This window comes from Trachurus trachurus (assembly GCF_905171665.1).
Source record: "Trachurus trachurus genome assembly, chromosome: 21".
In the NCBI taxonomy this organism is placed as follows: Eukaryota; Metazoa; Chordata; class Actinopteri; order Carangiformes; family Carangidae; genus Trachurus; species Trachurus trachurus.
The window spans coordinates 1,905,999-1,931,863 of NC_139899.1; the positions used below are offsets into that span (position 1 = coordinate 1,905,999).

General features: G+C 41.7%; 1 protein-coding gene across 2 annotated transcripts; it reads left to right on the top strand.

The window, feature by feature from the left end:
• The first annotated feature begins 364 nt into the window (after positions 1–364).
• LOC311004221 (solute carrier family 35 member F5-like) lies at positions 365–24,416 on the top strand. 2 transcript variants are annotated; one of them, XM_083996176.1, is made up of 16 exons: positions 365–511; positions 1,399–1,487; positions 2,163–2,304; positions 3,000–3,149; positions 5,229–5,291; positions 5,442–5,523; positions 6,491–6,684; positions 8,286–8,367; positions 8,488–8,575; positions 9,365–9,429; positions 9,545–9,649; positions 15,866–16,025; positions 16,211–16,301; positions 17,037–17,191; positions 20,625–20,725; positions 22,559–24,416. In XM_083996176.1, the coding sequence occupies exons 3-15, from the start codon at positions 2,170–2,172 to the stop codon at positions 20,704–20,706; spliced, it is 1,452 nt and encodes a 483-aa protein (XP_083852302.1). In that variant the 5' UTR covers positions 365–511; positions 1,399–1,487; positions 2,163–2,169; the 3' UTR covers positions 20,707–20,725; positions 22,559–24,416. The 2 variants fall into 2 exon arrangements, with proteins under 2 accessions (XP_083852302.1, XP_083852303.1); XM_083996177.1 differs by having other exon boundaries at positions 6,494–6,684.
• Positions 24,417–25,865: the final 1,449 nt, after the last annotated feature.

Here is a 25,865-nt window from a genome sequence, read left to right on the forward strand (position 1 = left end):
TAGACAGCAAGCAATGAACTGTAAGATATTTAAACATGAAAAAAAACATACACTATTGTATGTTTTTTTTCATGTTTAAATATCTTATTGTGTTTGTTCCCAAAAATATTTTTATTGGTTATGGAGTTAGGGGCTACTTTAACACAAACATGAAGAATAGTTTATACGTTTGTATTGTAAATATATTCGTTACCCATTTTACTCTAACCCATACAGATATATAATAGTGCACCACTTATTAATATTAAAGTCTAACTGATTTTCAAACGTGAATGGCAACCATTGACTGTAAATAAAAATCCCAACATTTGCCACTTTAAGACTTCATATCCCAGAAGTCTCTGCAGGACTTAAATGATGTCACCTGATACTGTAGAGGGCAGGATGTGCTAATGTTTACAACCACTGGGCTGTCAATAAGTTTATCGTAAAAACGGATTGATTTTGTTGACGGAGCGTGAAGAGGCAAATGAAGGATGGCGCGAACTAAATGACCGCATCTTGCATGAAGGTAAAAACACGACTTTGACACGACATTTGATCGTTTAATCCAGAGAGCTGGTTAGCGCTTAGCTGGTGAGTTACTGAGTTGTCCGTAAACAAGTAAACGTAGCACAGCTGTGCTACCTGCTAGCGTCAACCAGACCATAGGTGGACCTGAGCCAGCTCCTGTCAATGAACTACCGCTTACGCTACACATAGAAAAATAACACTTTGGATTTAGAGCCAGGTTTAGTGCAGCTCTTTGTTTACAGGCTGTAATGTCTCCAGCTCACATGTAGCCTGGCTAACTGGCAGCTAGCCAACTGCTACCTCTAAACACGCAGGTGAGAGGAGATACCAACACATCACGTTATATCCGCAGGAAATATGTGGTGGTTCTGTAGTAATATCTAGTTATAGTGGGAGCTTTTCCTCTGTGGGTTGTGGTGACATTAGCAGTGATGGGAGAACGGCGTTACTAACGGCGCTACTTTTTGCAGTAACGAGTAGCTACTCAAAAAAGTTACTGTTTCCCCCGTTTTTAACGCCGTTACAGTTACTGACAATAAAAGTGCCGTTACTCGCCGTTACTTGACTCAAAAAGTCTCGTCACAAAACCACACACCCGTTTAAGTGTACATTATATACCAGAGATGTTTTATATAGCCTACACATTTTTCAGTCCATCAACTAGCCGGAAAAAAGAATCTGGAACTAACCAACTCACTCAGTATTCTTCCGCAAGGAGGTTAGGGGGGTCGCAACATTCCTGGCAATTAGTTACTTTTATAATGTAGTAATTCAGTTACTGTTTGGTTAAAGTAACTAGAAACTAAAACCAATTGCTTTTTTAAAGTAACATGCCCAACACCAGTTTGGTTTTAACAACAGCTTCTTGCCTTGTGTCTGTGGCAGGCAGTTTTCAGTGAATACCCTGCTTGGTCCTGACTGTGAACTGCAGCAGAAGACAGACATTTCACACTGTGAGGCTGGCTGGTGAACAGGTGTGTACTGAAAAGTAATAACGTGCCTCTTGCTTCTTCTGTTTGGGGTTTGCCTTGTTTTTGCTCAATTATTGTGTGTCACCTATCAGGATTTTTATTCTATCTGTGGGGAATATTGATTCTTTGTGGATTTTCAGTTCAAATAGAGCTGCTGTCCTGTTACAATATATGATTTCTACATTTTGAATACTTGATTGATTTGTTTATTAAAGTGTCATGCACATTACTGTGCCCAGCCCACATGGGCTTACAAGATACTAGACAATATAAATACATTCAGTCTACTCATAAATATGTGACCATAGAGTCATGCAACAGAAATGTCTGCGTTAGTAGGCAAAATAACCAAAACAATGATAGTAAGTTATCTTATAGGATATAATGTTTTCTGTCTCAGACCCCATGCTTTATTAATAAATGTGGCTAGGTCATGGAAATCCTGCCTTGAAAAACCAGCTCAACGTATCACACTCAGACATCCAAAACAAGTCGGGGTTCTTCACTTGAACTTTTTCGAACATGGATTACAATATGAGACACATATAATACTGTTTATTTATTCTCATTTCAGTATGTCACTCTATAAAAGAAAACATTGACCAAGTAATTGGGATTTTTTTTTTACATGTAGTCTCAGTAAGCTGAACATCTTCTTTGCCTCTCCTCTCCTGTCAGAGTCCTGATGGAATGGGCATTCATCATGAACCGGATGAGCTCTCAGGGAAGCTCTGCAGCTCAGCGCAGGCGGATGGCCCTCGGGGTGGTGATACTCCTGCTGGTGGATGTCATCTGGGTGGCCTCCTCTGAGCTAACCTCGGTAAGGACATGGCACGTCACGGTCGGTCAGTTTTCCCACACCTGCTGTTGAAAGGTGGGCCGCTGCAGAACGCCACGATACAATACAATACAATACGATACAATAGGAGTGAAATGAGAGACAGGGTGCAGATGTACTTAGTAAGTAGAGTGCGCCGAGATGTTCTGGGATCAGCAGACAATGGTGTGGTATTTTGTTTTGTTTGTGTCCCAGTGCATGGCATAACTTCTCTCTCCTCTAACAGATTGAGTACAGAAATCCTTAATTAGTTAATACATTTAATGTGGTGCTCTAATTACTCCATATTCTGGCACCATAAAGACACAGCGGGGTTTGCAGTACACAAATGGTTGTAAGTAGCTGAGAAGACACCAAGAGGAAACCAGTACAGCTGACACCTCTCACAGTGAAAACATATCTGGCAGAAAAAAGATGAAATATTCAGAGAAAGAAAAAATAGTGGATGAACAGGAAAAAGAACAATACCTTTGTGTTCACTAGGTTGAGTAAATATACTTTGCTACTGCTCCTGGGAAGAACCTGACAAACCAGAGGTGCAAAATGAAATAAACAACAGGAGTGAGGAGAGGAGACCGAGGTGAAACATAATTTAATTGAAAGAACAGCCATGTGTGCCAGCTTTCCACTCCGTTAGTCGCTGCTCCTAACATCCCTGTTGTCGATTGTTCTTGCAGTACATCTTCAAGCGACAGGAGTACAACAAACCCTTCTTCAGCACGTTCACCAAGACCTCCATGTTTGTGCTGTATCTGCTGGGCTTCCTGCTGTGGCGGCCCTGGAGGCAGCAGTGCACCGGCACTCTGAAACGCAGGCGCTCTCTGTTTGTAAGTAGTCGGGCCGCACTCTCACCACACGGGGGCAGTATGAGTAAATCAGATTTCTCTCCAAACGTTCATGACGGTGCATTCCACCGTCTCAGTTACACAGAACCATAAACCATGTCTTCTGACAGGTTTATTACTAGCTGTGATAACGGGGCTGGTATTGTTGTCATCCTGTGAGCAGTGTCTGTGCCCGTGTGTGTGTGTGATCATGACACAGTGTGATCCTGGAGACTCCTGCTGTGTCGGGATGGGTCTGTCTGTCTGTCTGTCTGTGGATTGTTTACAGAGTGAAACTTGAGAAGAAGCAGAGATGTGGAAAGCTTTCTAAAATCACAGATCTTGACCTTTAAAGGGATAGTTCAACATTTTTGGCAAATTGGCCCTTTGCTAATAATCCCTATAGTTTTAGGAGTAGGTTCGTTACCTTTAATTGTAGGTGCAAGCTATTTTTAGAACGGCGGAGCAGAGCTGCTAGCTGCGCAGAGCTACGCTACAGAGGCTCGTGGAATTTCTTGGTTTCCCTCATCAAACTCATCAAATACACAATCCAACAACTCCACAACGCTCTGGTGAACAAGTTGTGACCTGCACATTCACCACACTATGAGAAAATAAACGGAACGTTATGAGACCCAGTTGTTTTCGAGGTTAATTCATGCAAAACCGCTGATCGCGTTCCCGTCAGGGGCAGTTTTTCAACAAGCAGTCTGCATTAGGCTCGAAAACAACTCTGTCATGTAACGTTCTGTTATTATTTCATAGCGTGGTTTGGAGTTGTTGGATTGTGTATTTGATGAGTTTGATGAGGGAAACCAAGAAATTCCATTAGCCTCCGTAGTGTAGACAAATAAAGGTAACAAACCTACTGCTAAAACTATAGGGATTATGGCAATGGGCCAATTTGCCAAAATGTTGAATTATCCCTTTAAAAATTGCCAGAATAGTCTGTTTGTACTGAGCTTATTTATTTATTTTTCAACACTAAGCATGATCACTGTGGTTTTTAATGCACTCAAAAAGGTGCTGTTGAACTGTGTTAAAACTCACTTAGATGCTGCTGGTGAAGGTTTCGCAGCACCTGGGTTGAAAAACAAAGAACCTGCAAAGATGAGATTAAAGTAGGGTTGCACGGTATACCGGTACTAGATTGGTACCGGGGTACTAACGCATTTAAAACGGTACCATACTGCGCTTAGATGGGACCGGTACTTTCATTCTGCGCCGCCAGCAGCGGTGACGTCGCCGCGTGAAGTCGCCGCATTGTAATTTGAGCCGCGAGGAGCGAGAGAGCGAGTCACAAACGAAGCAAGGTGCTTTTTATCATTACCGTTACAGCGCCACCTGTCCACGTGCCTGTGTTTGTGTGTGCCGCGCGCGCGAGAGAGACGGCCGCCACAGCCTCGTTAATAAGTTTTGTTTTTACCGCGGATCACCACTGGCTGTATGCTCTCTCTGTCTCTCTCTCTCTGTCTCTCTCTCTCTCTCTCTCTCTCTCTCTCTCTCTCTCTCTCTCTCTGTGAGTGAGTGAGCACGGCGAAGAAGCGCTACGCAGAGATGAATTAACGGAACGATATTGCGTTGATGGGGGTGGGGGGAACAGAATCAATTTGGTCTACATATGGGAAACAATAGGTGTATGTTTGAGTAACATGAACATTTGTGTTTCATTCTATAAACTACTGATAACAATTTCTCCCAAAAATTACAACTGGTCAAAATAACAAAAAAAGATGCAGTGTTTTCAGACCTCAAATAATGCAAAGAAAACAAGTTGATGTTCATTTTTAAACAGACATTTTTTAATTTAGGAAGAGTTCAGATTAATATAGATGGAATGTTAATCCTGCAGCAGCAGTAACTGTTTACTGATTTCCTGTTTTATGGTCCAAAAATTTTCTATTAAAATAAAGCCAATAATGACATTTTTTGTGTTCTCTTTTTATGTGGAAAAGTACCGAAAAGTATCGAAAAGTATCGAAAAACATGTTGGTACCGATACCGGTACCAAAATGTTGGTATCGTGACAACACTAGATTAAAGTGTAACTGACTCCTCAATCTGAATTATATCTTTCTGCAGTTTGCTGATGCCGAGGCCTACATTGCCCCCTGCACAACAGACACCTCTGTCAACAACGGTTTGGTGTGTAATCTGATTACAGAGGAAACACTTTATCTGCAGTGTACAGTTACAGTTTTTTACCATTTCCTGCTCTGTTTCCCATGGATGGAGCCAGGAACAGAAATGCTTGAATTATAAACATCTAACTTTGTCCTTGGCTTCTTTGTGCAGAGTGAACCACTCTATGTGCCGGTGAAGTTCCAGGACTTTCCTACTGACCACTCACATTGTTTATTAGGAGACTGTGAAACTTGTGAGTACATTGATGTTTTCTCTTTATCAGATAACGAAACATGAATCACATGCGCTGTCTCATATCTGTCTCTGAATCTACTGAGCTCTAATAAGTTTTCTCAAATGTTGAAGTCGTGACTCATCTGAAATAGATAACCTCATCAATTTGCTCTCATGAATGAGAAACGCACTTTGAACCACAGAGGGCAGTACTCAGCCATGATGAGAGAGAGAATCCAGAGATCAGAGCCACTCTGACAGAAATTAACATCAGACACATCTGTCTTTTCTTTCACAGTCCATCATAAAACGAAATAGTCGTATTTTTTGTTTTGTTTGGGATGGTTTTTTGTAGAGCAGTTGAAAAACCTGATGATTAAAAGACAATTCCGGGCAAATTAAACTCGGGTATTTTCCTAACATTTTAGGTCTAAAAGAAGGAAGCTGAAGATTTTCAGTTTAATGTCTCCTGTTTTGCGGTAGTTGTGTCTGTCCCCGCATCGCCACGGCAGCGATGAATGGGAGCGGATGGAAGTTTCGCTACTTAGGCTGTTTATATCCCTCAAAGCCGCATTTTTTTTGATCCTCGCCTAAGGCAAGTCCGAACCAACAACACCGGTCGCACATGTAATACAGCCCCGAGTTGAATTTGCCCGTAATTGTCCTTTAAGTGATGCTCTTCAGGAAAAAATCACCTCAATATTTGGAGCTGGCTGTCGGCCTCCAGAGATGAAGCCACACAGCAGAGGTTCTCTGACAGATTATTAGGGTTCTGGTGTTTAGCACCTGTATTGAAAATGATGCCCGTGTTGAGCCCAGTCCTGCTTCAGCGTATGATGAGGACATTTACCGTAGTAGGATTTTGGGTAAAGTAATGGTCTCGTTGAATATGCAAATAGAGCCTGTAAATGACACTTTAATTGTTTTTTTATCTGGGAATGAAACTGCCATTAATTCACTGCACTCCTCCATTTCTGCCCCCCAAGCAGCCTCCAAAAAGCACCGGGTGCGTTTCAGTAACATCATGGAGGTGCGTCAACTGCCCTCCACTCAGGCTCTGGAGGCCAAGCTGTCCCGCATGTCCTACCCAGCCGCCAAGGACCATGAGGCCATGCTACGCACAGTGGGAAAGCTCACCATCACTGATGTGGCCAAAATCAGTTTCTTCTTCTGTTTTGTGGTGAGTGGATGACAGTTTACTCTGCTGTATTAGATTACAGACATAGGAACACTGACTCAATTCATTTCCGAAAGTTGTCGAACATTGTCTACAAAGTTAAAGCTTTCGAAATATTTTTTGATCCAAACTGCACCTTTTTCCAGTGTTTAGAGTTTTTTTTGTCCTATGATGTGATTGGTATTTCAGGGCTTTTTCCTTTTCAAATTACATCCAAACAGCTCAGTTGGCTGCTGAATCAAACAGGACACACCTGACCACAGTTTGGTGCCACAACAAAAAGTCTGAACACTTTTGTAGATGGTAAAACGTTTTTTGTTTTACCCAATTAAAACAAAATCTACAACAGAATGTTGTTGTTGGCTTTTTGCTGCTCCCCCTTAGGGGTCCTCACAACACTACACCGTCCGCATAGTTGATCTGCCACGAGTTGTAATACCCTTCCTAACACTTGTTGATCCCCAGCAGCCTCATGCTCTACCACCTGAACCACGACCCCTTGAAATCTATGACAGATTAAAGACTTGAAGAAGCCACTGTAGCTATACTATATACTTAAAGGGATACTTCACCCAAAATTGATAATTCACCAATGTTCTACTCTCCGTCATACCAAGGAAGGGTTTAGAGAACTTTGGTATCAAACCACTTTTGGAGTTCCAGGGGGGGTCCGGCTGGCAACGGATTTTCATATAATGGCGGCGGATAGAGTTCACTTTTGAATCGTCCAAAACACACACTATGAAATATCCAGATACCTCCATACTGCTCGTCTGTACTGACCCAAGTGTCCTGAAGCCACGACATGAAAAAGTTGTTTGGTTGTTCGTTCGGCGTTGTAAACCATTGGATGTATGATGTCTCGCAGCAACTCTTGCACATGTGCACAAACATCAACAGAGCCACTATCTACTACTACAACAAGGCTAAAAACAGAGATCAAATACATTTTTTCCGAACAACTTTTTCATGTCACGTCTTCAGGACACTTGGGTCAGTAAAAGCGTTTTGATAACTCCTTGGTATGACGGTGAGTAGAAAATGAAAGTGAATTGTCGATTTTGGGTGAAGTATCCCTTTAAAGCCCCTGTACAGGCTTTTCATTTAGTGTTGATTTTGGTGGCCCCTGTGGACGAAAACGGTGGTGTTTTGCCGGAATGAAGACTGCATTTCCCACTGTCATGAAGACGTTTGTCTGGCCAGCGCGTGTAGATTTGTTTTGGAAACGACGGGACTTGCTTTTTTTTTTTTTTTTTAGCAGCTTAATGTATCTATTTGTATGGTTTCGTCAGTGGTCCGACCCGACCATGCCTTCCAGAGGTATAGAATTAGATTACTTTTTATTTATTTATATAGCGTATTTCATACCAAGGCAACTCAATGTGCTTTTTGTTTTCATGCCTTGCTGTAGTTACTTATTATGAGGGTAGTAAGAGGTGGACCTCAACCTTATGTCAATAATGTGCTTGTTTATGACCAATATGCAACAATTCCAGCAGCACCTGCTGCTCCTTCTTCTTGTTATGTACCACAGACCTGGCTGTCTGTTGTTGTGTCCACTCCTTGTACACATTGTCACATCGCTGTGTGTGTTTGTCTTCCAGTGGTTCCTGGCTAACCTGTCCTACCAGGAAGCCTTGTCTGATGTACAGGTTGCTATTGTCAACATCCTGTCATCCACCTCAGGTGACTTTCTCTCTCTGTCTGTCTGTCTCTCTCTCTCTCTCTGGTCATATGTGAATGTATTAAAACTAACAAAGAGCATACGTACAGCTGAGACTCATCCTGCCCCCTCTCCCTCCCCAGGCCTGTTTACACTCATCTTAGCAGCCATATTTCCCAGCAACAGCAGCGACCGCTTCACCTTGTCCAAGCTGCTGGCTGTGGCTCTGAGGTGAGGGCTGAATGAACATGTTGAGAGCAGCATGCTGGGAGTTGTGTGTTTACATTAGTGGATATATTGTTTTATGCTGTTTGTGTCATCCCATTTTCCTACTTTTCACTTCTCTGAAATGCTTTTGATTCACTTTGGCTGAGTAGTTGAGATCTGGTTTCCATTGTATCCAGGAGTTATTGCAGCAGCCAGAGGCCTAAAGAATATATCCAGTGATGTTTTATTCATAACTTATTTCTAACATATTCTTTGAGTATAACCCTGAATACACTAGTTCACGTTTCTTTTCTGGTTGAGCATTATTAACGACATATTTAAATAATACACTGGTTTACTCATCTGGAGGAGCTGTTAAAGTTTTTTTCCTCACCCCATTTGACTGGTTCAGACACAGATATCTTGACAACCACTGACCAGATTTCCTGAAAATCTTTGGTAGCCAATTACATAATATGTAATAGGCTATATAATATTATAATCCCTGGTGGAAGAACTCAGACTGTGTTTGTGCCGTCCCGGTCCTTCATCCAGTGTCATGTTCACAACAAAAATCTGAACTTTGAACACAAGACATTTAAATTATTGACCCCATCATCTTTGCCTGTTGCAGCATGCCCTTTGCAAATGTTATAGGTTTTAGACGTGGAATGTCTTGAAATGTTAATTAATGATGAATCGAGTAGTTTAACATTTTAGGAAATATGCTCATTTGCTCTCTTGATGAACGTTGGACAGTATCTGCGTGAGTCAAACAAAAATCCTCTTCTTCTTCTTCTTCTCCTTGTTTAGTATGGGAGGTGTGGCCCTGGTGAGTTTCTCCAGCATGGACAACCCTGATGGGAAAAGTCTCATGGGTAACTATGGAGACAGCAAGTTTCTGTCGCTCTCTCACATCACTGTTGTGTAATTATTAATATTGTTTGCAATCCTCTATCCAAATGTGATGCCTTTTTTAAAATGTGTCTCTAGGTTCTCTGTGGTCGCTGGCCGGGGCGATCCTGTACGCCGTCTACATCGTAATGATCAAGAGACGAGTGGATCGGGAGGATAAGCTCGACATTCCCATGTTCTTTGGTAAGCGAATGCTCAGTGTATGTTCTTGAAGCGCAAAGCCCCCGACTTTGTGGCCAGAGGCCAAATGAGAACATTCTGCCTCCGGCCACGTCCACGCTGATGATGGCAGAGCTGTTTTCTGTGTATTGTTTTTGGGCTGCCCGGCTTTCTGTCTGTCCCAGAGATATCTCAGTGATGACTCGACAGAACTCAATTCAAATTGAGCTCAAACATTCACTAGGACTCTCTCTGGACTATACTATCGATTAAAGGCGAAAAAGACCCAAAAATATACTTTAAAAAAAGAGGATTTTGGCCTTGTGAAGGCAAGAAGTCCTTCTTTAAATTTAGTTAGACTGTTCACCTCGACATAGGGACAAACTGATTCTAATTTGGTAGCTAAAGCTCAAAGGTCTTGGTGACATCACAAAACATGATTTTGGTTTTGTCAATGCAATATCTCAAACTCCTGAAGTAAAGGGGATCCCTTCAATTTTGGCATGAACATCGATTTTGTTTGTGAAAGGTCAAGGTCATGGTGACATCGTTTTAGTTTTAGAAGTGTCTGACTGGAGATAATTTATACAACCACACACAGGGTTCACTTCAGAGCACTGTACAGTACAGAAAAAAAAACTTCCACCCGTGGAAACTCGTAGAAGGAGGCGTGACAAACAGGACAAACGGCCATTTCTGAACACCTTTAAACAGAGAAGTAGGGCTGTCAACGAATATTCTAAAAAAAACGGAGATTCGTATGTGAAAATTAATATTCAAAAAACACATCAGCTGCTGCTTTGCGAGTGGGTGCACTGACCCTTCAGAGGCTAGAGGTCTACGGTCTTAACAGCCTATAGAATGGTTCCAACCTATGTGTTTTTATAGAGCCAATATTCTGACAGCCCTAAAGAGAAATCTGACCTCCACTGCATGTGGCAGACATCACCTAATGCAGGAACACAATCATCACTCCTGCCCGATGGCGGCGCTTCTCTCACAGAGCAGCCACGTCGTGTCTTTGCTTGTTTTGAGACTAGAGGACATGGGATTGATCGACTCCCTCTCTCCAATAGCTGCACAGTCAGCACAAATATCTGACACGAGATGTGTGCTCAGGGCTGTGGATGTGAAGGAAGCTGCAGGCCCAGATGGAACACCAGGAAGAGAGACATGCTTTCCCCATCATCCTTAATCTGTCTCTGTAGCAGGCCTTCACCTCCCTTTGTCTCAGGTCAACCACTATTATCCAAACCCCAATGCAGACAACCATCAACAGCCTTAACTACACACACCCTCTGGTTCCAGTGCCAGTCCCTGGATCACCTAGACGCCGCAGCATCCAGGTCCAACGAAGGTGTAGTGGAGTCCGCTGCCACTTCCTCCGGCTCCCTCTCCTTGGCTGCTGGGCGCTGTCAGACAGACTGTTGCCATGCCAGTGTGCGTCAGGGCCAGCCATGTGTGGCTGCAGAGCCTGACACCATCTGGGGCCGTCAGAGAGGCAGGTGCTGTAGGAATAACCTGGCACTCGCCACCCAGGAAACAAACAGAAGCAACTAACAATTGACTCCTGGAGAAGACAGGAGATTATAATGCCTGTCCCTGTCAAGCTTGGACAAATCCTCCACCTGCAGACTCCTGAATAGTTTCAATATTTGTGTGTTTGTGCGAAGATGTGCAATGAACGTCCATCCCTATAGTCATAGCAGTAGGTTCGTTACCTTTAATTGTCAGTGCAAGCTATTTTTAGAATGGTGGAGCAGAGCCGCAAGCTGCTCAGAGCTATGGAGGCTAATGGGATTTCTTGGTTTCCCTCATCAAACTCATCAAATACACAATCCAACAACCCTAAAACACTCTTGTGGACAAGTTGTGACCTGCACATTCACCACGCTATGAGATAATAACGGAATGTTACGAGATGGAGTTGTTTTCGGGGCAAATGCAGAGACTGCTTGCTGAAAAACTGCCCCTGTAGGCAACACACATCTGCTGTTTTGCATGAATTTACCTTGAAAACAACTCTGACTCGTACACTTTCCGTTATTATCTCATATCTCATATTTTGTAAATATTCTCTGATACAAATAAACGTATTAAACTAAACTAAATAACAAAGAAATACAAAGAAATACAATTACATGCATTGAACAATCATGTCATTTAATATTTAGAGAGAGTTCATAGATGGTCGGTGGTAGATCTTCACTGCTTTTGCTACAGTATCACTGCTTTTTTTGTGCCATCATTCAATTGTTGCTCATTTAACATACGTTGTTATTTTATGTATGTTATCAAGAACAACAAAATGAACAGAACTGATTTTTTTTTTTTTTTTAAGGAAATAGGTGGGAGAAACCAGACTTCCTGGAGAAAACCCAATCTTGACACTGATTCCATTCATTTAGTACGAGAGCATCATGCTAGGAGGAGTTGTTGAGGTGGCAGGGGATGGAGGGTAAAGGGAGGAGGGTAGGGGTTAGAAAGTGGGAGGGGGAGTTGAGGGGAGGGAGAGAGATTTCATAGAGGGAGAGATTATTTTGACAGAGAGAAAGAGAGAGGGAGATTTCATAGAGAGATGGTCGGTGGGATATCTTCTCTGCTTTTTTCAAATACTTGTGGATTTGTGTCATCATTTATTCAGTTGTTGCTGATTAACATACATAGATTGATTAATTTATGTTTGTTATCAAGAACAACAAAATGAACAGAACAGATGTTTTTTTTTTTTAAGGAAATAGGTGGGAGAAACCAGACTTCCTGGAGAAAACCCAATCTTGACACTGAATCCATTCATTTAGTACGAGAGCATCATGCTATAGGAGGAGTTGTTCAGGTGGCAGGGGATGGAGGGTAAAGGGAGGAGGGTAGGGGTTAGAAAGTAGGAGGGGGAGTTGAGGGGAGGGGTTTCTATTCCTCCACTGTCATTTCTCTTTCTCCCCTCTCCCTCTTCTCATTCTGTTTTCTCTCCTCTCTTTCTATTTTCTCTTGTTCTTTTCTTTCTTTCTTTTCCCTCTTCTCAATTTTCTTTCTCTCTTTTCTTTCTTTCCTGTCTTGCTCTTCTCTTCCTCTCCTCTCCCTCTTCTCATTTTTCTCTCTCTCTTCCCTTTCTTTCTTCTCCTGCTTCTTCTGCTCCTTCAACTCCTCTTTGCGCCTCTTTTCCTCATCTTTCTTAATTTTTGCTTTCTCCTTATCGGTTTTGCAGGCCAGTTCCTGAAACTCTGTTTTTTCAGTAGTCAGGCGCTGCATGTCCTCCTCCATTCGTCTGCTCCACAACAACCAGTCTCTCTCTTTTCTTAGCCAACTCTCCTCAATGTCTATTGTCTTTCTGTGCAGCTCCTCTTTCTCTGTCGTCTCCTGTGCAAGTCTTTCCTGCAGGTCGTTGACTCTGGCCTCGCATTTCCTAAACATGGTCCTCATGTCCATCAGTTCCAGCCTGCGCTCCTGCCTTATTCTCACCAGTTCAATGTTTTCACGTATTAAACTGGAGATCTCTTTGTCTTTCTCTTTCATGATGAGTCCAGTCTTGTTGCAGCTCTCCTGCAGAGCTCGGAGCTCATCTGCCATGTTCTTTTCCTTGCTAGTCATCTGCTCCAGGGCATTGTTTCTGGCCTCGAAGTCAGACTCACATTTCTGCAACTTGTTCCTCATGTCCAGGAGTTCCTGCCTGCACTCCTCGTTCATTGTCACCAGTGCCGTGTTTTCACTTCTAACACTGGAGATCTCTTTGTCTTTCTCTTTCATGATGAGTTCAATTTTGTTGTTGCAGCTCTCCTGCAGAGTTTGGAGCTCATCTGCCATGTTCTTTTCCTTGCTAGTCATCTGCTGCAGGGCGTTGGTTTTGCCCTCACAATCAGACTTGCAGTTCTGCAACTTGGTCCTCATGTCCAGAAGTTCCAGCCTGCACTCCTCGTTCTTTGTCACCAGTGCCATGTTTTCACTTCTAACACTGGAGATCTCTTTGTCTTTCTCTTCAATCTTCTTGTCGTAGATCTCCTGCAGAACTTGGAGTTCAGCTGCAGCTTTCTCCTCCTTTGCTCTCATTTGGTTCTTCCATGTTGTATTGAGCTGACCGAGTGACTTGGCCAAGCAGTCCTCCAGCGATTGAATCTTTTCGTCTTTTTGCTTCAACTGGTTGTGGAACCACTGGTTGCTCTTTCGGCAGGCAGTGAGATCTTCTGTGCAGCGGTGGAGTTCCTGCATTTTTGCATGGATAAATTGTTCCATTTCCCGTTGTTTGCCTTGATACCAAGTCTGCATCCTATTCTTTTCCTGCTCCCAGCCGTTCTCTTTGCTGAGCAGCTGTTGCTTCAGAGCAGCGTTTTGTTCAGCCAGCTCTTTTACAATATTTGTGTCGAGAAGGGGTTTTTTGAGGAGTTGCAGCATTTGAGGGGCATTCCCCATTTGCTGGTTCCCATTATTATGATTTGCTTGTGCGGATGACATTTTGTCACTTTCTGCCAACTTTGTTTAACACAGACTGTATAGGAAGATTGGAGAAGGAATACAAGATGTGGGTTATAAATTAATTATTCTAATGTATTACTGGTTATTAATAATCCCTCGTAATATCTTGTAATTAACTAATTGCGATTATAATCATTCGTAACTTAACAGAGAGGTCAGACTTTCTGCCGTTCACTGTGAGTATCAAATGAGAAATGTGTCTCTGAAGTCAAGTGCTGGCCTATCAGCAGAGATCATAGGAACTATGACATCACACAGGATGTCCAACATTCTGTATGACATCACACAGGATGATGGCAACATTCTGTATGACATCATGTCTGACATCACACAGAACCCAGTGATGGCTGCATCATGTGACTTTATATTTCAAAACAAACAAACAAAAAACATCAAGTACTCTTATTTTGAAATTACAGGTTAAAGCTCTTATTTTGAAGGTCAGATTACAGTTTTGAGATAAATCTATAAATCATCTAAAAAAAAAAGAGAGATACTGGAAACTTGGCTTTAGGTATAGCTAACAATTCAACTGCCTTGCTATGCCATGCTATCTTTCACGCCCACTTTCAGTCATTTCTCAATAATTTATTCTGTCGAAATTTACATAACACCATGTAGCCTATGCCTATTTTTCAAACAAGCAACGAAATTCGGTTTTTCCAAATATTTATGTCAATGGAGAAATAATAAAAAATCTGTTAATGAGTTCAATATAATTTATCAAACTTTAGAAACATCAGGAATTCACTAACAGTTGAAGACTCTAAAACTTATTTCAATGCCATGATTTTGTCTCATTATAATTATTGTATGTCATGTTGGTCTCAGGCAAGTACATCTGTCTTGAAACCCTTCAGGTCACTCCACAAACAAGCCCTGAAAATCTTAGACAGGAAATCACAACAGTATCATCACTGTGAAATACTTAAAGGGATAGTTCAACATTTTGGCAAATTGGCCCACTGATATAATCCCCACAGTAAGTGCCACATGTTGAGGTTTTAGGAGAGGAGGCAGCCTGGACAGGTAGTGTGTAATAATGGAAAATGAGCAGGTTACATCCCTTAATTATACACGATCAAGTCATGACATTTTTTTAATAAAAAAAATGTTAAAAAGCAACTTCACTGCGACATCAAAACCTAGGATTTTTTTGCTCATTTGCAGCTTCATCTATATTCGAGGCATCGGCAGCTTTCATGGCTACAAGTGTCTGTTCTGTCAGGAGCAGCCAAGCATGTTGACACTTTTTGTTTCTCAGCAGACCAACAAAGCAAACAGAGTAAACTCACATGAGTCTTATTTATAATGTATCTCTATCACAAATCTAACAATACACTGAATATAGATTTTTAATAACTTCCATCAAAGTCTACACATAACATATCTGTCTGGACAGATTTGGAAATAAATGGGAAATTGCCCTGTTGGAGGAAGCATACAATCCTCTCATTAAGACATAAGACTATTTATTGATCCCACACATGGGAAATTTGGTTGTTACTCAACAATACGGTAAAAAGGTATAAAAATATGCAAATATAAGAGAAAGAGAAACATTCTGTACAGTTCTGTCCCGAAATCTTTACAGTTATACAAGTTATGTATAAAAATAGAATAACATTTATATATAAGCAGTTTTGTTTGCTTTTAGGCAGAAAAATGATGAAATGTGCACCAGTTGTTTCTAATTCCATGAACATGAAGCTGCTCTGGTCAACAGTGGTTGTCTTTGGAGCTGTCTGTGTTGACCCATTGTGTCTCTCTCAGGGTTTGTGGGTCTGTTCAACCTGCTGCTGCTGTGGCCAGGCTTCCTCCTGCTTCACTACACGGGCTTCGAGGCCTTCGAGCTTCCCAGTCAGCTGGTTTGGACGTACATCCTCATCAACGGCCTCATCGGAACCGTCCTCTCCGAGTTCCTCTGGCTCTGGTGAGCAACACGATGCATCATTCATGCAGGTCATGAACCTATGAAACGTGTTTGATTCTGTCTGGTGAGCTTTCATCTAGACACCACCCTGGTGGAACTCATCTGAATTCATATAAAGAAACGTTGGTTTGAATCCTGTACATTGTTTTTGTTTTGTTGTGTTTATATTCCGTGTCTGTCCACAGGGGCTGTTTCCTCACGTCGTCTCTGATTGGAACTCTGGCGCTGAGCCTCACCATCCCGCTCTCCATCATAGCAGATATTTGTATGCAGAAGGTAAGAACCCACAGCAGCTACTTCACAGCCAGAGTCCGAGCTTGAAATAAGAGTCAAGTTACTGTTTGATTTGCAAGACTCCAGTGTGAACACATTGAATCAGAGCAGATTGCAAAAGGAAAAATCAGCATAATCTCAGTTTGTTTAGCCCTTTGATTTGAAATGTGAATATATTCAGTTCTGTTGAGTCAAATCATATGTTTCATCTAATCTGCACAGTGTGTTTATTCTCTTAAAGAAAAGTTAAAGTGATGATTGGTTACAAATCAATAGAAGTCATCTCTGTGTTCACTCTCCAACTCTTTCTCAACAATTTATTTTTCTGTGTTGGTAAAATAGTTTAATAGAAGCAACAACTTAAATGATATTTTTCCAGGGACTCTCTCTCTCTGTAAACACAGTTGAGTTTATCTTATGTTGGTTTTTATCTTTTGAAGCGTTTGTTACTTTTGTTCTAGATTTAGATTTAGATTTTAATGTCCTTTTCAGGATAATTGTTTCCACTTTTCATACAGCCACAATAAATACACCACTTTACAAACATGACATCAAATTTGTTGTATTGCTTTACCCAAAAATGATTTAATGAAGGTAATGTTGTGATGCATTTATACAGTTTTTAGTCCACAGGTCAAAGATCATGTGAAATTTTGACCATGTGTTTAATCTGAGACGCTGAAGTCCAGCTGTGTCTCTAGTAACTGGTGACTTTCCTCTGTGTGTGTGTTTGTTCAGGTACGTTTCTCGTGGCTGTTTTTCGCCGGGGCGGTACCCGTCTTCCTCTCCTTCTTCATCGCCACGCTCTTATGCCACTACAACAACTGGGACCCGGTCCTGGTGGGGCTGAGGAGAGTCTACGCCTTCATCTGCAGAAAACATCGCATTCACAGGTACAGCCTTGTTCTCCACTGGACTTTCATGTAACACAATATTCTGTGGTAGCTAAGCAACTTGACACATTAACCACGTGTGTAATTGTGCATGCTGACACACGTATCCCCCATACAGTAGCTACTGTACAAATATAGATTACCTCTGACCACGCTCAAGCAGCTGTTTGTTCCAGCACCTAGATACTATGAAACATGGTTTGCAGAGACTTGATACTGTACCTACTTGGGGCAGGTAATGCACCAGAGAAAACACTTATTATTTTTGGCAGTGATACATTATTGTCATGTGGAATATACTATTTTCAGCAGGGACTTTGTTGAGTCCTCTGACTGTAACTCAATAGCCAGAAACAGTTGCATTTATTACTTAAAGTGGTAGTTCAACATTTTGGCAAATTCGACCATTGCCTAATCCCTATAGTTTTAGAAGTAGGTTCATTACCTTTATTTACCATTTGTCGTTGCTAGCTGTTTTTAGATCAGCGGGGCAGAGACATGAGCTCTGCACAGTGCACGGTACTTTCGTCTTTCCCTCATCAAACTCATCAAATACACAATCCAACAACTCCAAAACGCTCTTGTGGACAAGTTGGGACCTGCTCATTGACCACGCTATGAAATAATAATTTAACATTACGAGACGGAGTTGTTTTCGAGGCAAATGCATAGTCGGAACTACATTCCAGGCGTGGCTGCTGGGCGGAGTGATTTCAAAAGCACAAGTAGTTCAGAGTATTTGCTTCATGTGTTGTAATGTTACATAAACTTTGTTATCTCATAGCGTGGTGAATATGCAGGTCACAACTTGTCCACGAGAGCGTTTTGGAGTTGTTGGATTGTGTATTTAGTAGGGATGCACATTTTGAATTTTTTATCTGGCCGATAACCGACGCGCGTTAACCGATTATTAACCGTTAACTGATAAGATTACAACTTTCACGGCGCACAAGTGTATTTAACGGCAATGAAAAAAAAATTGATCGCTCCAATTTTTTTTTGCCATTAAAGCAAAAGTAAGTGAAATATTTGTGTTAACATAAGTCTTAAATAGTTATATCTTCCGACAGCAATCACTTACATAGAGTGTTTGGTCTGAAACACGGGTCTCTCAGTCACTCTGCTCTGCTCTGAGCCGAAGAGAAAACATTTATCGTATCCTACAGTTTTTATCCAATGAGGAGAGAGAACGGCATGCAGGGCTGTGTGTGCAGCCAAGGAACGCCGTGAATGTGGCGACGTAGGGACGATGACTGTTATGGTGCGTTCAAGGAAACTCGTATTTTTCCGACCGTGAAGTTGTACCAGTTCGATCTGGTACGAGTTCACCGGTCGGAAGTTACGAGTGGCCGTTATAGTGACTTTCACCGGTAAAACAGGTCGGAAAAACACGAGTGGGTTGCCTGGAACGCTACAAAGTCGTAAGTTGTGACTTGAAGCTGTAATTTACGATTTCAAAAGCCTGCCTGGAACGCAGCATTAGCGAAAACGACCGGACCACTTACTTCTGCTTTAAATACACATATGCACTGTGACAGCTGATCAGCGCCACATCCACTGTGCTCTGTCTCAGCTGATTGCGCTCATATGAAGAGAGAGGAACAGCAGAACTCCTACTCCTGGAGAGCAGCGACGTCCTCTTTTTTTTTTTTTTTTTTTTTTTGCAGTGCAGGTGTTACAGGTGATGCACATCCATATCTGTGTAGGCTACATTTATTGTCTGATTTTGCTTCATGGGGACTGCACAGCACAAAGGCTACTGTCAGACCTCCTGTGTAACCTTTTGCTGCGAAATATGACTGAAGGCATGTGGAAGTCTGCACGTGTTGACGACATAAGGAGCTAATAAAAAAATAAAAATAACCGATAGTATTAATCGGTCAAAGTTCTTGTTATCGGTTAACGGTTAAGCAGTTATTCATGTGCATCTCTAGTATTTAGTTTGACAGGGGAAACGTGAAAGTACCGTTCACCTCCATTGTGTTTGCTGAGCAGCTCTTATTTCTGCCCCGCCGATCAAAAAACCAGCTTCCACCGACAATTAAAGGTAATGAGCCTACTCGTAAAATGATAGGGATTATGGCAATAGACGAATTTGCCAAAATGTTGAACTCTCCCTTTAAACTGTGAAAGAAAACCAAAGCGAGTGGTTGGAAGGAAGAGGGGAACATGGACATTTGCAGATCATCTGCAGACAATTGGGTCTGTTTGCTCCCGACACTTTGAGACACTGTTGATGCTCTGCTGCTGGAGTTCAGCTGCAGCTGCAGCCAGACAACATGTGAAGTAGGATTTTGCATGTTTGACCACATTAACACATCAGGTCTCAGTGCTTGTTTGCTCTTTTAGTTACAACGTGATGTAACTTTACAAAACATAAAAATGATCTGACAAAAGCATCTATTTCAGATTCCTGCAAATTCATTTTCATGTTCTGGTCTAATGTTATTCTAGCAGGCTGCAACTTGAAAGTTTGTGAAAAGACATTTTGAAAATTGACATGAATGGACATGGAACATTGAAATTTTGAATTTACACATTGCATGTAAATGATTACTCTTCTTTTTACTTGACATTAAATAGACTGACTGCTGCAGCACATGTACAAGTGACAATCACAGAAACACAGCATAACTGAGCCTAATTCTCATTATAAGTGTCGTAACTAATTGACTGTGCCATGTTGTTTTTTTGAATTTGATGAGTAAGAAGGTTTGGGGACTGTAAGATACAACTAGAGACGTGAACTTGACTTGACTCACCTCATGGCCGCTGGGACAGAAACAGCCACAACATAACAAGTCTCACTCGGAAGCAAATTTATCTTAGCGGACTAATCACATTACCATTACCAACCACACAGCAGCCATTTGTGGTTGTCTTTCGTTTCCAGACAGGTTGTGAGTCACATTGAGCCATTATCAGTGTAGAGTCATGTTCCAGTGGTTTCCAATGCGGTTACCGTGGCATTTATGACGCAACTGCATGAGCGTAAACAGACATGCATGCTTGACGGGTGAAAAAGCAGCTTCCATTTGTTAAAGCCAAGTGGAAGTTCCACATGCTTACACACACACTCTCTACTGGAAGTGGGTGTGCGGCAAAACGTGAAGATGATATGAAAACGTGTTCTAACCACAATTTTTATAAAGTTGGAGAATTTCAATCATCTGACCGTAAATGTGACACACACTTCTTTCTTATTCAGTGAGTTCCTGACAGGGACGAGTGACGCCGTCCGTAGCCTCGCTAAGTCAACTCTGTAATCAGATGGACATGCTCGACTGACTCACCTCTCAGCAGCAGTCATGCTACCTATTCTTCTGTGAACGCTTGTTCCCGTTGGGCGTAGATGATGATTATGATAATGATGGTTGTCTTGTCAGGTGAGTGAGTGTGATGATGGCTGACCCCTCACCCTCTCTGCCTCCAGACTCCCAGAAGACAGCGAGCAGTGTGAAAGCCTTATTCCCCTCCACACCGTCTCCCCCAGCGAAGGAAGCTTCTGTTCATGATCCAGCGGTTCAGCACTAAGTATGTGATGTTGATCGGTGTTTATAATAGAATAACATCATAATAATATCTATTTTTCATAATTTCAATGGAATTATTGAATTTCATCGTTTCAGTCAAGAGTTAATAATACAGAAATGTCTAAGTACTGAAACAAGTGTTAATTTATGAACTCGTACTTGATCTGATCCTGATACCAGATCTTTCAATGAGCTTCAGGTTTCTTTTTTTCTCTTTTATTGTGATAAAACTATGTTAATGAAAATATAAATTATAGCAGAGACTTTTAAACAAGTCTGAAGAGGAAGCACAAGTCTTAAACACCATGAGGATTTTGAAATAGTTGATGAATCTCTGCTTTCCTTCAGTTGTTTGCCCCCAAACAGCTGTCAAGCATTTGTCTGACCGCCTGATGTTTGGACATGTTTAGTCAGAGGGACAGAAGACGAACTGGACGGGATGATAATCGCATAAATATTTAAGATCAGAGTTTGACCACCCACTTCTCAACGTCAGAGGAGCTGCTGTCTCAAGTTTTTCTCCTCAGCCTCCTTAACCCACAAAGTAAAGAGATTTTGAACTGACTCAGTGGAGAATGAACACGGTGCAGTTAAGAACAGACTTGTCCACTGTGTCTATACAAAGCATGCAAGTTTTTCACATTATGTTATGAGCCAGGGAGGCGCCATCTCCTGTGAATAGAGGAGTCGAGCTACGCATGTGTTGGAGGGATAAGGGTGCTAGAGCCAGATCTGTCTTATTTCTGGAGATAATTTCCCTTCTCACCGTGCTACCTGTCTTCATACTGTATAGATGCCGTGTACAGTTATATAAATATCTATTTTTCTTTTATAAAGAAGCATTTGGAGCTAATTTATTCCCTCATTCTAGGGAAGACGTACTGGTGTGGGCGGAGTTGTGTTTTGTTTAGTTTAGCCTCATTTGTTTTAACTCAATATCCCACAATGACAACTGAAATCATGATTTTAGATCTTTTTAACAAGTTGTGCTCCGACAGTGAGGTTTCTGGTCGAGTGCCGGACCTAAAAAAATCAAAATCACTTGAAAGGACAGCACATCCCACAATTTCAAGTCAGAAAAGGACAAAATACACACATTATAGTCTTTTAATTGGCTCACATCATGACAGATAATGCTGACGTGTGTCCTTTCAAGTGATTTGGAAATATGAAGTGTTCATATAGCTCAGGTTCTGTTAATCGTCTCTAAAGGGTCATGGTTGTGTTTCTACACCTTGACTGGAGTCTACCAGTGGTGAATTCAGCTGATTGGACAGACACACACATGTCTGTCTAAGGTGTCCCAGCTGACACTGCAGATGAGAGCAGAGACAGTGAGGAGAGAGCAGCTGCCTCAGAGCTCAGAGACAGGACTGTGTCGAGGCTCAGGCCTAGGGAAAGAAAGAAAAACATTTCTGATGCCCTCAAGGTTTTCCAGGAGCACAGTGACCTCCATCCGTCTTAATGGGGGACGACTGGAACAACCAGGACTCTTCCTAGGGGTGGACAGTTGGACACACAAACCGAGACACCAGAGAAAAGGACACTGGTAAAAGAGGAGACCAAGAACCATGTCCTCTCTGGCTGAGCTCCACAGGTCCTGTATGGAGATGGAGACTCTTCTCATTGAACTAAACACAACCTTTCAAAATTTCACTCCAGAACTCAAAGACGTTCAGTTTCTAATTCTATAAGGATTGAACCCAGAGGAGAGACGGGGCTGTTGTTGTTGTCTCCCAGCTCAGTCTGGTCTAAAAAAGTCTTGTATTTCTGTTACTCTGTCTTCGAAAATGAAAACTTCAATTGTAATGTTTTCTTTTCTTCATCTCCTCAGGTAGCATTTGTGGATCTTGCTGAGCGGGACAACCTGGAAGCTTTCAGAGACATTGAACTGCCCCAGTGCCTCCTATCCAAACTATTTATTCTCTACAGTCGAGAGACGACCTGGCCATTGTTTTCACACGCCAGTCATCACAGACTGAGCTTCTCGTGTCACTTTTTTTTTTTAATGTCCATTTGCATTATCAATGATTACTACAGTGTCTTGTGACCAAATCAAACGGTACATTTTGCGCTCAATTAGAACACTAACAGAGCTGAAGTAGCTGCATGTGTGTCTTTGACCAGTGGAGAAGAGTTCCCATGACTATTTTATGAAGGACTTTGCTGGATTTTGTGTTCGGAAGTATGTCTGAGCAGACAGTCGGGGCCATTTGCACATTTAGAGAGCAAACCTAGTCTTTTTCCAATGGTGTTAGTGTCACCAAGGCAGCAGCACAGTCGAGCACATACAGTATATTCCACTGCAACACTGACTCCACACCTGCATCCGTAGAAACTGGGCAGTTTGGCGAGTCAGCTTTACTGCTGCGTGGATCATCAGTCACTACCTGGAATTGTTGCTTCTTCAATCAACCAAGCAATGAACTCCACATGATAAATCAGTGTGTATTAGTGCGTTGTGTCCATCATCAGTTATCAGAGATGCAGCGGAATGAGGAGTTCATGTGACCCAGACTCAGCAGCTCGGGGGCAATAACAGAACAGAACTGTGTACATGTTGCTTGATGCTTTCCACTCCTCCCAGACCTCTAGATGATACTAACACTATCCTGAGAGCATCTCAGCAAACCATCTGTACGTCTTGTCTTTATTTTCTGTTAGGGGGGGAAAAAAACTTTTTAGTCCAATGCTGGAAGAAGAAAACAGAAATCACACTACGTCCTTCATGACCAACAACATTTTTCTTTGTCCTTGACAGTGCTGGATATCCGAAGACAAACTGTGACAGAGACACAAACTTTCACTATAAGCTGCAATAACGGTCGTCTGCTTGAACAAGCAGCGTTCCCTCTCCGATGGGTGTAAATACTGTACACAGCGAAACATTCACAGAGTATTGATGTCTGTTTGTGAAGCTCAGACAAACGCCACAGATTCATCCTCCCAGATTCTGTATCGGTTTATGTATTTGATGTATTATTTAAATGATTCCTGCCTGAGGAGGAGTCTACGTCACAATGTCTTTCAGTTGCAACAGAGATTATAATCCATCGGTCGGACTGTTGTGTGTGCGATCCATACCGTTTATTCACTGCTTGTGATTACATGTAATGAGATGAAGCGTTTGTTTTACGCAGCCTCGGTGCCCGTCATGTAAATCGGGGATGTGCGCATTCCAGTTGAAGGTGAGATGTAGCTGCTGGTCCACTCATCCTGTTAGATGCCAGATGTGTCCACATCTTTATGGGGTGTTTTTATTACACTCCCTATTGACTGGACTTATAAAGTGGGGGAGGAAATAAATGGCCGGTGAGGGTCAATTAATGGGTTGTGCACACAGTGGCAGATGGAAACTGGTTTCATTGGTGTTTACTGTTGCCCTTGCTGTTTGTCACCCTGTATCATGACTGCAGGTGTGAACGGCTTCTATTTCTCATGTTTGGCTGCATACAAAGTTATTTTATCAGTGGTGCTTGTGGAATCATGGTTATGATTATTTTATTTTCTTTCTCAGGTTCTGTGTCTTGATTTTTTTTTTTTAATTATCTGAGCAATTTCTTTGTCTTTTAAGTGTCATTAATGAAAATGTTATAAAAATCTAAAAGAAGGCCTAGTGAAAGGCTGTGGTTCCTTTTATCAGCCGAAGCTCTTAAATAATCCTGTTGTAAGACTGTTTTCATACTTACACTGCACTATTAAAACATATTGTTTTAAAGCTCTTGTTTTTAATGACTTATTCCTACAGGAGGAGATGTGATAAGACAACAACCTTTCTCCCTCACCTCCTGGCCAAACACATACAGTATGTTGTGTGGATTCATTGTTGGTGCCACCATCAGGCCAAACCACTCTAAATGTGGGGATGATTGGGCTGTGGTCGTCCTTCATGTTTTCTACTTTCAATCCTTATCCGAGTAGCACTTTAAGGGAACTTCTTCTCAGGTTTTCACTTGCACAAAAAGATGACCTAACCCGATTTTGGTTGTTAAAGTCACCTGGACCTCACATTCTTGTGAATGCACAATATCAGCAATGCCTTTTGGGAATTATGTTACATCTGGCATAAACACTCCAAAATCACTCACCTTATAGTCCAGTACATGTGGAGTTTGCCATTTTGCAGTGCTGTCTGAATGTAGAGTGAGAACTATTATAGCTTCAATATGTAGTGGAGTCTTCCTGTCAATAGCCCACCACCACTCACTCACATTGTTTGACAGCTAACAGTATGAATACATAACATTGATACATTTGCATGTTGCCTCAGAGCCATGATAATATTCACTGGGGTTTAATTAACCTGTGCTACACATGTTAATATAATGAGTTAACATTACTGATGATTGTGTTACCAACGAGCTGGTATTGTAATATGTTAAATTAACTTAAGTAGCCTACCAATCACAATCAAAATACATTGTGTGACAAAAACAACAAAAAATCCTGCAGCCTGTGTCAGTACCTTTTGTTTTGTTTTGTTTTAGCCTTTTCCAGATGTGGGCCAAATACATCATATCCAACATGGTCTGAATTCCATTGAAGGCCAATTTGTATCTGTATGAAGGCATGCATTTTTCAGTTTCTACATATCAAAGCACAAAAGATGGCATTGCCCTATCCATTGACCCTAAAGGCAGACACGTGTACGTCTGTAGAGAACATACATAACAACAAGCTACTAACAAGTTGTCTATGTACCTACCTTACACTGAGTTCACTTTCAAGGCCACTGTCTTTTTTTTCCTTTGAAAACATCAGCCTTTTATTTAGAGATTTTCTTGGTTCATAGTGTATGAAAATATTTCAGAGTCAAGATAGCATACAGTACATTTCTTTCATTGTAAACAGTTGTATGATGGTTTTGAATGAGATAAACCAAGGCCAAATACTCTACTCGGATGTTGGACATAGAGACCAGTGGCTCTACGCTGCTGTTACACTGAGCAGTAAACATTTTCTGTCAGAGCACAGAGTATATTTTCCCCTGGGCATGTCAAGCAGATCCAGAGTGTGTTCCTTTTAATCTCTTGACTGTCGAGTGGAGACTGAAGTGAATAAGTATTTTCCTTGATATGCTTTTCATTTCATTCACTTTTTTTATAACTGTACAACACGATGACTAGCTATCTCTACACAGG